At 44.5% G+C, this 14905-nt stretch overlaps 2 protein-coding genes across 2 annotated transcripts in view; one reads left to right on the forward strand and one right to left on the reverse strand.

Annotated features, from left to right (window-relative positions):
- fhip2a (FHF complex subunit HOOK interacting protein 2) overlaps positions 1 to 6559 on the forward strand; it is a gene marked incomplete at its 5' end in the record, with an annotated part of 56953 nt that extends 50394 nt beyond the window's left edge. Inside the window, 12 exon segments of the mRNA XM_037678032.1 lie at positions 683 to 892; positions 993 to 1189; positions 1258 to 1372; positions 1515 to 1591; positions 1696 to 1888; positions 2382 to 2545; positions 3365 to 3511; positions 3582 to 3672; positions 3741 to 3884; positions 4577 to 4717; positions 5853 to 5956; positions 6034 to 6559. Of these exon segments, the coding sequence (XP_037533960.1) occupies positions 683 to 892; positions 993 to 1189; positions 1258 to 1372; positions 1515 to 1591; positions 1696 to 1888; positions 2382 to 2545; positions 3365 to 3511; positions 3582 to 3672; positions 3741 to 3884; positions 4577 to 4717; positions 5853 to 5956; positions 6034 to 6145 (1695 nt within the window).
- The window catches only part of srfb (serum response factor b), a 135675-nt gene that overhangs the window by 70559 nt on the left and 50211 nt on the right, over positions 1 to 14905 (reverse strand). The gene's annotated exons all lie outside the window — the stretch shown is intronic.

A 14905-nucleotide genomic window follows, 5' to 3' on the forward strand; every position in this document is an offset into this window, starting at 1 on the left:
AGATGAATTCTAAAGAACAGAGTGCTAGCTAAAATCTAAAAGCAGAACGCTAGCTACAAGCTAAAAGAAGCAGTACATTAGATGAATTCTAAAGAACAGAGTGCTAGCTAAAATCTAAAAGCAGAACGCTAGCTACAAGCTAAAAGAAGCAGTACATTAGATGAAACCTAAAAAAGCAGAACGCTAGCTACAAACTAAAAGAAGCAGAACATTAGCTGAATTCTAAAGAACAGAGTGCTAGCTAAAATCTAAAAGCAGAATGCTAGCTACAAGCTAAAAGAAGCAGAACATTAGCTGAATTCTAAAGAACAGAGTGCTAGCTAAAAGCAGAATGCTAGCTACAAGCTAAAAGAAGCAGAATGATAGCTAAAACCTAAAAAATAAGTAGAGTGCTAGGTATAAGCTCAAAGAAGCAGACTCCTTACTAAAAGCTAAAAAAAAAAAAAAGGCGGAAAGCCGCATAAACGTTAGCTAAAAGTTGCCTAAGGGGATCTCAATGCATTTCTATAAGAAACATATTAGTAAATAAAGTTAAATGTTTAAAAAAATTACAGAAACTCAAGTCAAGTGCACCCATCTCCTGAATGAGCTGAACATTTTGAACAGCTAAAATAGCTCCTAGTCATGAAGAACTTATTAAGCCCATAATTCAGAAGCTCTCTTATTATTTTAATGTTTTCAGAACAAGTCGAAGAGGCCGGAGACCAAGAGTTGTACAGCGCCGGAGGAGGTGAAGGGAGGTGTTGTAGCTCCAGACACGGGACAGAAACCTGCAGGAAGCCAGGAGGAGCTACTAGCAGCAGCTGGTGCCTCCTCCAGTCCAGCCAGTAACAACAACAACACCAACAATTACAATTTAGTCACCTCCTTACTCAACCTCACCAAGAGTCCTGTGAGTCCGCCCTGGGTTTTTAAAGAGTTACTCTTTAATCGCCTTCAGGGTCTTTCTTTGTTGACGTTGCTGACTCGTCTAAATGTTTTTTTCTGTCCAGGATGGCAGGATAGTGGTGAAGGCGTGTGAGGGCTTGATGCTGCTGGTCAGTTTGCCAGAGCCGGCTGCTGCGAGGTGTTTGACTGAAAACACGGAGCTGTGTGAGCTTCTCACCAACAGGCTGGTCTCCTTTTACAAAGCCCTGCCTCAGTCCATGGACCCCTTGGACATCGAGACGGTGGAGTCTGTCAACTGGGGGTAAGCGTCTCCTTGAACACTTGATGTGCAGCCGTGGCGTCGTCTTTAACACTTTATGCTTCTTTCAGTCTGGATGTGTACAACCTGAAGGAGGACGCGGCTGTCTTCACAGGGAAGAGAGCTCTCATCTCCTTCCTGTCCTGGTTGGATTACTGCGACCAGCTCATCAAGGAGGCCCAGAAGGTTCTGACGCCGTCTTTTCACGTGTCATTGCAGCCTGGATTGGCAGAATAAACGGTGTTCCCTCCAAAGAACTCGTTTAATTGTGTGTTCAAACGTCACAGACGATGAACTGCGCGTTTTGTTTTTCTTCACCGTCCTCCAGTCTGCAGCTGCTGTGATGGCGCGAGCCGTGAGGGAACGATTCTTTGTTTCTGTGCTGGAGCCGCAGCTCATGCAGACGTAAGTCGTGCCCCGAGCCGCTCGTCAATCGTCCCACGTTGAAACGTCTCCGTTGGTCGTCTCGTTACCGACTGCTCGGTGAATCGGCGTCTGTGTTTGTGCAGGTCTGAGGTGGGGATCTTGACCTCCACCGCCCTGTTGAACCGGGTCATAAAGCAGGTGACGTCAGAGGCGCTGCTGCAGGAGATCGTTTACTTTCTGCTGGGAGAAGAGACGGAACCGGAAACTGCAGCCACGATCTGCCAGAACCCTCTCAGGCACAGACTCATCGAGCACTGCGACCATCTATCCGACGAGGTTCTTACGCCAGTTATTGTTCCTTTGAAGCGGGCGGGGGCCGGTCATCAGGTCCAGGGAGCTCGGTTCTGTTGGCAGGGCGGGGTGCTCTGCTCGTATAATGATAGGGGAGACAGTGGGATGTTCAACTGGGAGGAGACCCAGGACTTGATGGAGAGACAGTCTCTCCGCTGGTCGGGGAACACCTTGTCCTCCTAGAAGTGGCTGCAGGAAGATGTCTGGACCTCCCTGCTCGAGGTGCAGCCCCCCTGAGTCCAGAACAACTGGAAGACGGATGGATGTAGTTTTTAAAAATGTTTTCCATTAAAATACATATATTTTTTTTAATTTTGTCTGACTTTAAAATAATTTTCAGCTCTTATAAATTATTGAACCACCAGAATGAAACGTTTCATTTAACACCCGACGACAGACGAGGCGGATAAATCACCTTTTGTTCGTGAGTAAATCCACGGCAGCGTCGTGTGACTCCGTCCCCTCCTCTGTCCTCCAGATCAGCATCATGACTCTGCGGTTGTTCGAGCAGCTCGTCCAGAAGCCCCAGCAGCACATCCTCCACAGCTTGGTGCTGCGAAGCCTGGAGGAGAGGAACTACATGGAGAACAAGCCTCAGGAGGAGCGGGAGCCTCTGGAGAACGGGCAGCCTCACGACGCCGTGTAAGGAACCGCCTACGGTCTTCATCCCCCCCCCCCCGAGCTGCTGGACAAATCTAAACCCCTGGAAATAAAACGAATACATAAACGTTCTGTTAACAAGCTGCTGTTTCTGCCCAAGCTCGACTTTAGTGTTTTTATTTTTATATCTCCTGAGGTCGTAGAGACTTAAATTAAAACTTAAGTTCTGGAGGGATTTCTTGTTAGATTTTATAATCAGATTTTTTGTTTTTCCATCTAATAATCAACTTTTGTTCCCCCGTTTGTTTTCACTAAACCCGTCTCTGCGTACTTGATGCTAATTTTAGCTTCTAGCTAACCTTTATGTAATTTTTCTCTTTAATACATCAACTTAACTAGCTTTTTTAGCTTTTAGCTAGCCTTTTTGCTACTTTTTTGTACATCACTTTTCATCTAGCCCTTTTAGCTTTTAGCTAGCTTCTTTACGTTTAGCTTCTAGCTAATAGTTGCTACTTTTAGTAGCATTACAATTTAAATTAAATTTCTGAAAGCCTTTTGCCACTTTTATTTAGCCTTTAGCTGATAACTGGCCTTTTCATCTTTTAGCTATTTTGTTTTCAGCACCCATCTTACTACGTTGTTCAAACTTTTGATTTTTATTTTTAGCTTTTTGGACGTTGGTGTTTACGTAGCCTTTTGCTCGTTAAGTAGCCCTTTGCTACGTTTAGCCTTCGCCTACCCTTTTATAACTTTAGCTTCTACTTTTAGCTGTAATAACTAGTTCAGCTCTCGTGCAGTCGAGCGAATGAAACGTTCTCGCACGTAAGTGACTGAAACGAAATGGTTCCGTTTTCTTCTCAGAGACCTGGAAGAGGATCCGTTGTTCGGAGACGACCTCTCCCCGAACAGCCGGTTGTCCGGCTCCGGTTGGCTCGGCTCCTCTCCGCCGCAAAGTCCGGATCACTCGAAGTTCGATGGGAAGATGGAGGTCCACAAGATCGTGAACAGGTGCGAGCTCTAGTCCGTGCGACGGGATGAAAGTGTCGCAGAGTTCTGACCCGGTTTGTGTTGCCTTCAGCTTCCTGTGCTTGGTTCCCGATGAGGCCAAGTCGTCGTACCAAGTGGAAGGCTCGGGCTACGACACCTACCTCAGAGACGCTCACAGACAGGTGAGACGCTGCCGAAGGTTTGGAGCCGCCGAGTCTCAGGTGGTCCGCTTCACCTGTCCCGTCTTCAGTTCAGGGACTTCTGTGGCGTCTGCCAGCGGTGGGACTGGAGGGGACATCCCAAACCTTTAGAGAAGTGCAACTTGGACCTGCCGTTCTTCGAAGGTCACTTCCTCAAAGTTCTCTTCGACAGGATGGGTCGCATCTTGGATCAGGCAGGTGTTCAACACCGCGGATCATGTGTGTTTTGACAAAGCTGGTGTCATTTGTTTTAAAGTACGAAGCTCTTGGTGATTGTTTTACACAAACTTTAAAAAAAAACTACGGTAAAATGCTTCATTTTATTCGGCTTAGTGGGTGCAGCTGCGTTCAGAAGTTTACATACACTCGTCGCGTTATTTTGGGTTTTTAATCATTAATTAAAATTTTTCTTCCAAGGATAAATGTCACTTAAGTTAATGTGAACTCCAGGCGGGACTTTAAGATTATTTTAAACGCCAGGATAATTTTACTGGATGCATTTCAAAATAAAAGCGCTTCGCACAAATCAAAAATTAACTTTTTTAGGCTTAGTCAAAATTAGTGCTCGACCTTTTGACTTTTTAAAAAAAAAATTTTACCTAAACGCTTGGATTAAATGTCTTCACAGAACTTAAAAGATAATGTTAAATCGTTCACTGCGACATTAAAAGCCTCCACTCGATGTTTCGAGGACAGAAAATAAAAAATGAACTTTTTAACAGATTGTTTTGATGTAATTTGTTTTAACTGTTAATCCATCTATTTAGTTTTTAAAAATTTTATATCGGTTGATAAAACCGACTTTAAAAGACTCTTAAACCTGTACCAGAAACTTGCCGACTAATCGGTTAATGTGCTGAGTCGTCGTTTGTTCCCTGTCTTGCAGCCCTACGAAGTGAACCTGCAGGTGACTGCCGTGCTGTCCAAGCTGTCTTCGCTACCACACCCCCACCTACATGAATACTTGCTGGACCCGTACATCAACCTGGCCCCCGGCTGCAGGTCTTTGTTCTCCGTCATCGTCAGGGTAAGGCGTGACTCAGCAGTTCTGTCAGCAGTAACTAGTATTACTGCACGGTCACTTTCTAGTTCGCTTGTGTTAATATTAAGCATTTGTATTTGAACCTGAATCCATACCATTGTATTTTCCGCCGTACACGTCGCTTCACCGTATGAGTCGCATCAGTCCAAAAATGTCTAATAAAGGGGGAAAAAAACAAACATGTCGCTTCGTCCTATACGTTGCATCTATTACACGTCACGGCTGACAACTCGTAAAAGTGGGCTGGTTGTGCCAAAAATTGATAGGCTGCCGCTGGAGCGTGCACGGGAGGACTTTAGCAAGAATTCAACAAGATTAACATTTAAAAACATTTATTTGTTCGAAATTATAGTAAAGGTGCGTCTCCGTCTAACTTTTCCTTAATAAATGCGAGACTAAGGTGGCTTGGTATGGCAAGCCAAGTGTCTCATTAATAGCCACTTTTACCTATTAATGAGACACTTGGCTTGTCATATTAGTTGAGCGCCCTCTAGTGGCTGAAAATGGTAGTGTTCAATATTTTCCATGTCAGAATGAATGAAATAGTCAGATCTCAGACAAAAATTGGATTATAAATATTGTTTTTTTCGGCCTATAAGTCAGTTTTTTGCATATCCTGATGCATGCATAATTTACATGCCCTGCGACTTATAGGCCAAAGCAACATATTTATGGATTTTTCCACTTTATTAGACAAATATGGACTGATGCGACTTATAGGGCGGTGCGACCTGTACGGCGGAAAATACGGTATGGGGAAAACATAAATACGTCGCTTCGTGTATAAGTCGCAGGGCTTGTACATTCTGGAAAAAAACACGACTTATACGCCGGAAAATACGATAGTAGTATTAATTGTTTAATTTCAACTCGTGCAGCTCCTTTTCTCAAAGTGTATTGTTATTGTGCAGGGTCTCAAATAAATAATATTTTAAAAAAATTCAAGATGGCTGCCACAGCTAATCAACATTAAACACCAAAATGGATACGAGTGTTTGGCTGATACTGAGCTAAAGCTGAGAGTCGCTCACAAGCGAGACGACATTATTATTTTCAGGGCTAAATAAAAAAAGATTTTCCGTCACCGCGGTTGTTTTAACGACGTTTCAAACCGCTGCAGGTGGTCGGAGATCTCATGCTGAGGATTCACCGCATCCCGGACTTCACAGCCAAACTGCTGCTCGTCAGGAAGAGGTTGTTGGGCCTGGAGCCAGAGGGCATCACGTACGTATCTGTCCCACGTCGGGCGTTTCACCTGGACTTTGAGTCCGCTCACCTCTCTGTCCCGTGTGTCCTCGCAGCATCGACCACACGACGCTGCTGGAAGGCGTGATCGTGCTGGAGGAGTTCTGCAAAGAGCTGGCAGCCATCGCCTTCGTCAAGTTCCACGCAGCGTCCTCGTCCTCGCCGTGATTCTGTCTTTGAGGACCGGTCAGGACGAACGGACCGGCGGCGCAGGGTTGGCGAACGTTACCACTTACTGGTCAGACTGTTAACGTCCACACCGACGGGTTTCATCCCTCGGGGGGGGGGGGTCTTTGGAAAGGTTTTGAGCTCGGACACCTTCCAGCAGAGGACGAGGGTTGTCATGGTGCCGAGATGTTCACTGGACTCGTCATGCAGTGTTCACTGCCCCCCCCCCCCCCCACGTGCGTGTGTGTGTGAGAAACATGCGTGTATTTATTTTCTCCCTTTTACATCCATTTGTAAAAAAAGAAAACTCATTGCCTTAATGTGAAAAGCATCTTTCAGTTACAGAAGTGTTTCCTTTTGAAACGTTTAATCTTAAAGCCTTCATGTCGCCTGTTTGGACCCCCCCCCCCCCCCCCCCCAAACCCCGATGTGCACCTGCAGTTCAGGAAAGTGCTGCACTCGTTTTAAACGCCACGTTGTTTGTTTGTCGTGTGTTCAGGTTGTTGCCTCGGTCCGTTTCAGTGACTGAAGGCGTCCCGTGTTCCCTCGGTTCGGCTTTAACGCTCGTGTCCGTCACCCAAAGACGTCCCCGCTCGTGTCCGTCACCCAAAGACGTCCCCTTCATCTCGTTTTGTTAAACAAATGCAGACGATTTGCACACGGACCTCATTGCACTGCGACTGTCGCATCATTTGTACATTAGTGACGTTAGCACGCCGTCGCCAAACGTCTCCTGGTTCCACGCGAGCGCTTTTCTGCGCTCGGTGTCGTCAGAAATTTATTTGCTGTTTTCAAACGAACGTTCGTAAGAAAAAAAAACAAACATTTTAATTTCCAGTCTTAAACGCAGGGTTCCCACGGTCTCTTCAGAGGTGAGGATTTTGTTTGGACCGTTTTCCACAGCTGGATAAGGATGGAACAAAGGACAGATGTTTTCCAGATGTGTCTGTTCCAGTTTCTAGAAAAATTTACTCACCCAGAAAAAAATGCTTTTTACTTAAACGGCAAATAAATAAATAAAAATAATCAAGTATTTTTATTGGCCGCCTCTTTCATGCTTAAAAACAAATTAAGTCTCAAATTTGTTAAAATTTCTAAGTTTGAAAAGAAACTGAACTGGAAATTATAAATTAATTACACTTAAATTTTCCTAAATTTACTCTGCTCCGAAACTTTTGTAAATTTTACAAAATTACTTTAGAACGTTTGACAGAAACGTCCACTTGTTTAAAATAAAAACCTTCCAGATGTTCCATCCTTCCAGTGAATGAACTGAAAAATAAACTTATTTCAAAGGTTCGTGGGATGTAGGAGCTCTGTTCGTAAACGTGTTCTTGTGTAACACGGTTTTGTTTTTTTTGGTTTGTGTGAATCCATTCGACGACCCGGAGTCGCTCCAGGCTGTTGGGAACATCTGGAGCGACTCCGGGTCGTCATGACAACCGTTTACTGGCAGTATTTCTTCTTGGGTGGTGCTCTGTGTCGCCTTGGCATCTGTAACTTGCGTGGCTCAACTCATCAGTGCTTATAAAAATACTATTTAATGTAAATTTGTTTGTTTATTTCATGTGATCGTAGAAAGAACGAGCTTCGTTTCCCGAGTGCGACGCTGCCGAGGAAAATGGACTTCCTGTTCCTCGTTCCCTCAGATCCGTCACTCAGGCACCCGAGCTGCAATTAGTTGCTTGCATGGATTCAAATTTTGCACATCGTCTTCGTCTTTGTTGTATAAATTAATTGCTTTTCTAAAAATTTTGTTTCATGAACCAAAAAAAAGAAAAAACTTTGGGACAGCTCCGAAGTAACGTTTCTATTTTAACAGGACGTTTTGATTCGATCGTGCACATTTATATCACGTTTCCGACTTCTTTCGTACGTTTGTATATTTCATGTCGACGATAGCGATAGAGAGATACTATCTGGTGTAAATGCATGCCTAAATGATTTTTTTATTCTTTAAAAGAAAAAAAAAAACCCGTTCAGTTTGTGACTCGTTTCTTTTTCAGCTGTCGGCACTTTGACGTGTGAAAACACAGACGGAGCGACGATGCCTTATTAAACACTGTGGATCTAGTTTCTGCATCAGTTATTCTAATCTCAGCAGATCATCTGCCTCTTGGTGGATCCAAGATCCAATGGATCTGAAATGTTCATCTTAGGAGCGTGTCCACTGTGAGACATAATCTAAAAAATAATAATCCAGCAATCACAATGTATGATTTTTTAAATAATTTGTGTGTTACTGCTGCAAATGAGTATTTGAACACCTGTGAACATCAAAGTTAATATTTGGTACAGTAGTCTTTGTTTGCAGTGACAGAGGTCAAAGGTTTCCTGTAGTTCTTCACCAGGTTTACTGCAGCAGGATGTTGGACCATTCCTCCACAGATCTTCTAGATCAGCAGGTTTCTGGGCTGTCACTGAGAAACACGGAGTTTGAGCTCCCTCCAAAGATGTTCTACAGTGTTCAGGTCTGGAGACTGGCTAGTTCACTCCAGAACCTTGATATGCTTCTTACGGAGCCACTCCTTGGTTCTCCTGGCTGTGTGCTCCGGGTCATCGTCATGTTGGAAGAACCAGCCACGACCCATCTTCAATGCTCCAACTGAGGTGCTCATCATTCTTCGTCCTCCAAACACGTCGAGTGGAATTAAGACCAGAAAGTTCTATTTTGGTCTCATGTGACCACAGAACTTTCTCCCATGACTCCTCTGGATCATCCAGATGGTCATGGTCAAACTTCAGACGGGCCTGGACGTGCGCTGATTTAAGCAGGGGAACCTTCCGTGCCATGCGTGATTTTAAACTGTGACGTCTTAGTGTATTACCCACAGTAACCATGGAAACAGTGGTGCCAGCTCTCTTCAGGTCATGGACCGGCTCCTCCCGTGTAGTTCTGGGCTGATTCCTCACCTTTCTTAGGATCATTGAGACGCCACGAGGTGAGATCTTGCATGGAGCCCCAGTCCGAGGGAGATTGACAGTCATGTTTAGCTTCATCCATTTTCTAATAATTTCTCCAACAGTTGATCTTTTTTCACCAAGCTGCTTGTAATTGCCCCGTAGCTCTTTCCAGCCTTGTGGAGGTCTACAGTTTTGTCTCTGGTGTCTTTGGACAGCTCTTTGGTCTCAGCCATGTTAGTAGTTGGAGTCTCACTGACTGTGTGGGGTGGACCGGTGTCTTCATGCAGCTAACCACCTCAAACAGGTGCTTCTGATTTAGAATAATAAGTGGAGTGGAGGAGGACTAACAGGTCTTTGAGGGCCAGAACTGTTGCTGACTGTCAGGTGTTCAAATACTGATTTGCAGCAGTAACACAAATAAATTATTAAAAAATCTTACCTTGTGATTTCCAGATTTTATTTTTTTACATTATGTCTCACAGTGGACATGCACCTAAGATTTAACATTTCAGACCCCTCCATGATTTTTAAGTGGGAGAACATGTAAAGTCACAGCGTGTTCTAATACTTGTTTTCCTCACTGTATGTACTGTATGTACTGTAAAGTACTGCCAAGTTTTACTCACCAGCTCTGCAGATCAGCAGCTCGGTTCTGGTCGGGCTCAGCTTCCCTGCAGCATGACTAAGCCCACCGCCCCCGTCCAGGTTGGTGTGCACATGCTGCCGCTCCATTGACACTCCGCATGCCAGGCTGCCCAGGATCTAGTCCACCACCTTGGCTCGGGTCTGGATCAGCACCCCAGCGACCAGAACCAGGCTGAACCCCGCAGCCCCCAGAATCCAGGTCACTGAGTCCAGATCAACTGCAGCCAGGTCCTCACCAGTGAAGATGCAACTTGAAGGAGGAGTTCAGCTTCAGGATTATTTGCAACATTCCTGCCACTTCTGTGAGCTTCAAAGATACAACGTTGCTTTGCAAAGCTTTCGCAAAACTTTTGCAAAACTTTCGCTCTGTTTTGGCAGAAAGCAGCAGTCGGAAGCACTGTTGACTTCTGGGAAGTGTAGTTCTTATGACTGGCATTAGTGTAGGGTTACTGAAAGAAAACTAGAAATTGGCAGTAGGCCTGTCACGATAAATTTTACTGGGCGATTAATTCTCAGAAATTATTGCGATAAAGATATTGTTTAAATTTGACAATAATTGTCAAATTTAAGAAATGTTGGTTAATTTCTTAAGTTTAGTACCTTGTTTGACCACTAGATGGCAGTATAAGCCTAAACTGTTGAAGTTTGGATAGTGAGAGCAGCGTGTCTCTAAGAAAAATGGGAGGGAGGCCCCTGGACATGACATGGGCTGTCTCTCCTTTTTTTCACTTCTCAAAATGGTGGACGATCAGTTTGGTTTGAGCTCTTTAGCATTTGTCACACAAAGCTTCTAATTAAAAAAAATCATTAAGTTCTCAGCTGCTTTTTGCAGAGAAAAACAATTTTTTACACAAAGGCACAAGTTTCAACTGTGAATTTTGAAGCTTCAACAAGACGGAGGTCAAGTTTTTTTTTTCCCGTTACCTTTTTATCCCGTACTGTCCCAATCACGTGAGTAATATTAAAGTTGACTGTCGTGTACAATCTTACGTTGAAAAACTGCGAATGTCAGACAACGAAGTAGTGAGGGACTACTTTAAATGAAACATTCGGGTACGTTGGAGCCTCAGCCATATTTCTAAATTTATTGAATTTCACTCAAATTCTCTACTAGTTAAAAAAAAAAAAGAATACTTCTGCAGGAGATACAATCATTTGCATTTTATTACAAAACGTCTGTACAATAAAACAAGAATACACAAAATAACCATTTCTTTCAACGAGCAGTTGAAAACCACAAACTCTTTAATCTTTCAAAATAAACATTTAATAACCAGAAAAATATCACTAAATGACTTTAACATGTTTGTTTCCAGCAGACGAAGAGCGCGAGCGTCAGAACAGATGCTGGACCCAAGAATCCTGAGAACACGAGTTCAGGAGACTCCGGGTGCAGCGGAGGATTGTGCGACGAGCTGTGAAATTAAAATAAATCTTACATTTCTGTCGTTTCCAACCGCTTCAGAAACCAGCCGCGGGTAAAGAGGCACTACGGTGCAGAAAAGAGGATCTCGGTCCAACAACTCGTTCTTTGCGATCAGTCGCTCAGGGTCCTAGTTAACGTTTCAAAGCACCTTGTGCCTGCGTGGAAAGCCAATCGTCATTTAAGGTGTTATCCTGCAGACTTCACTTGAACGTTGCGTGCGTCAACACAAACATTCTGCACAGGAAAAGTACAAAGTTCAACTTTTGCTTTAGTCCGAGTACGGTTCATCGTTTGCAGCGCTACAGCTTCAACACGCGTTTAATCCCAAACAATCATCAAGGTAGCTTTTGGAAACGACTCGTACCCTTACAGCTTACTGAAACGCTTCACTTCTTGTGAAAACTACGTTCGTGTGCGAAGGAGTAAATAAAAACCGTGAAGCGCTTTAGTTGACAAAAATATGCTAAGGTGGTACGGACAGATTTGTCGGTACCCTTAAAGAAATGCAATTTTTGCATTATTCTCATGTTTCAAACAAATTCGTATCGCAGGCGTATCGAGCTTCTCGGTATTTAAAGGGAGGCGGTTCCGTTCTGGTCACAGCACTGACCACGCAGCAGAGAAGGCAACGAGGAGCTCAGAAAGAAGGTTGCACACGATCACGATGTAAAGGTAACGGCTACAAGACAGCAGATGTACATGTTGTTAAAGTGTACAAGAGTCAAAGCACTGCAGCAAACTATCGATGGCATGGACGCAAGAGGAAATGCGACCCCAGGCTGATCGTACTGATGGTGTGGATGGCAGGAAACTCGTCCGAACTATTCAAATTGAAGATTTCTGATTAAACCAGCTCTGTTTTCAATCGTAATGGGCAGAATATATCTATATAGATCTATAGATACAGATAAGTGATGTGTGTTATCATTGTACGTTCTCATACAATGATGACTCTGCATTTAACCCATCACAGGTGAGACGCACCAGGGGAGCAGTTGGGGATTAGGTGCCTTGCTCAGAGACACGTGGGCATGGCGGAGAGTGGAACTGTGACTTTCTGGTCCCAAGTCGGCTGCTGTACCTCTACACCATCTAATTAAATCCTCAAGTGGAGTTCAGGTATATCAGAGTGAGGGAAGAACGGAGCGTGAGACCGACAGACGGATCAGTGCAACTTCTGCAGTGTTGTGGACTCTGTGCCGGTCCGTTGTGAAGAACCGAGCTGCAAGGAGAAGCTCTCCGTTTATTGATCAGTCTACGTTCCTACCCTCACCTGAGGTCATGAACTCTGGGTAGAGACCGAAAGAACCAGATCCTGGATCCAGGCGGTCCCTACAGGGTAGCTGGAGACCGGGTGAGAAGTTCAGCTCTCCAGGAGAGACTTGGAGAAGAACCGCTGATCTTCCACATCCAGAGGAGAACGTTGAGGTGGTTCAGACATCTGGTAACGATGGACCCCAGACGTCTCCGTTTGGAGGTTCCGGGCATGTCCAAGTAGGAGACCCCGAGGAAGACCAAGGACACCCCTGAGACGTCTCTCAGCCGATCTGGGGACGTCTTGGAGTCCTCCCAGAAGAGCTGGAGACGTCTGGACCTCCCTGCTCAAGCTGCTGCCTCCAGAACAAGAGTCTGTCTTTTGTTGACGATAAAATGAAGGATGCTGTTAAACTTTGTTGGTTGTGACGTGATTATTGTGGAAGGCACCAACAAGTTTCTGTTCACGGGTCGCCAGCATGAACCAGGACATGATGATCATCAGTTTAAATCTTTGTGATCTGAAGAACAACTTGCACATTGTCATCGTTGTTGCTGTAAAGTGCCGCGTGAAGAGCACGAGTGAAACTGATCCGGAGATGGTGAAGAGCAGAACCACGGCACAACAACCAAACTCCCAAACAGCGTGCGAACATAAAGACGGCGTATTAAATTAATTTACACAAACATGTTTTATGCAAATCGTTTTCATGTACATACAAAAACCACTACGTTTAAAAAAAAAAAAAAAAACGACACGCCGATGATGCACAAACTGAACCGCACAAAAAAAAAATACACGTTCTTTTTTCTTTTCAAAAAAAATATTTACAATTGTCAAAATGTCTTTTGTGTTTTCCGTTGAAGCTTCTCCCTGCTCGTTTACAAAAATAAAAAAATAATAGATATGTGCACGCACAGACACGTGCTCGTGCACGTTTTGCTCACACTGGAACATTCAGACAAACAAATGTCTCTTTGGCTGGTGTGAAGCTGCGGCACCTCGCAGTGTTTGTGTAATTATATACTAAAAATTAGAAAAATACACGCTCACGCAAAAATAACACCGTTAAACAGGCTCCAATGATGGTGACAGATCTACATCTACCAAAAACTTCATGTTCTGCCACAACAGGCCCTTGATTGAATATATGTGTAAAAAAAATCACATTCAGAAAGGTGATGGTTTATTCTTGTAGGAAGGCATCACAATAAATAGATTTGTGTGTGTGTGTGTGTGTCCCTGGGTCTGCCGTGGTCAACAGCTCCCGCCGCCGTCCGTCAGTCGCTCTTCGAGCTCTGGGTGGCGTCCAGGTTGACCACCTGGAGCTCCGTCAGGTTACTGCTGCTGCCGCTCGACTGCTGGCCAATCACCATCTGCGGCACAAAGCAGCCGGGTCAGGGCGCGGCCCGCGGAGCACAGCCAATCACAACGTCACACGACGGACCGGAGCAGACGTCCTGCTGCTGAACGCAGCAGACGCCGACATTCAGGCCGAGATAACGAGGCGAACACGTTCTACGAGCCAAATGACAGGAACGTTGTGGAAAATGTGAACAGAATTTTACAAACCCTCATTTTATCCACAATAAAACGACTTATCAAACGTTTAAATTGTAATTTAATTAATTTTGTGGCTAATTAGGTTAACTGGCAACTGGTCAGGAGGAGGACTGGGGATGATGGTTCACCAGTCTGATAAAAATCTGAATAAAATTCCTCCATGAGAAGTTTGGACGTCCATCGTGCGCCGTTTATAATCTCAACAGATTAGAAGAATCTGAGCTCAAAGGACGAGGCTGAAGGTGAAATCTGGATGAAACCAGAGCTTTAACATGTCCAGAACAGAACCAGACCCGTCAGGCAAAGAAGAAGCCACATGTGAACCCCGTCCAGAACCGCTGCTCATTTTTAATAAATAATAAACGTCTTTCCATCGTCTCAAGACACTCGAAGCTCTTTACAACAATCTGTGCCTCAGTTCGTACACCTAGATCTATACGGAGACTAATCAGTTGATCACATTCATTCACTGAAGGGACACATCAGAGGCAATGAGGGGTTCAGTGTCTTGCCCAGGGACACTTCAGCATGTGACTGCTGGTGGAATCAAACCCCCATCTCTCCCATTGGAGGACGACTGATCTAACCACTCAACCACAGCTCAGCCCCATATTTAAACGGACTGAGGTGAAGTCCAGACTAAAGAGACGGAGCATCCAGCCTGCTATCAGATCAGTTTAAAGGTTGGCCTCTCAGATGGTATAGGGGTGCATCCCAGGTCTCTTGTAAACGAGTCCTCGTGTCTCAATGGGACTAACCAGTTTAAATGAAGGTTGAATGAATTCTATATCCTGCGGATGTTCCTTTGAAACTCTGCTACAACAATTTCCTGCGGGACCGATAAAGTTCTATCTGATCTTATTGGTGACTACCGTAACTTACACATCTGGAAAGGCTCCATTAACGTGGAAAAGTGTATAAAGGTTTTAGAAACACATCTGCCATTGTTAGCAGCAAATCCAACAAA

The sequence above is a fragment of the Nematolebias whitei genome, chromosome 1 (genome assembly GCF_014905685.2).
Source record: "Nematolebias whitei isolate Nwh7 chromosome 1, NemWhi1, whole genome shotgun sequence".
NCBI classification, from domain to species: Eukaryota; Metazoa; Chordata; class Actinopteri; order Cyprinodontiformes; family Rivulidae; genus Nematolebias; species Nematolebias whitei.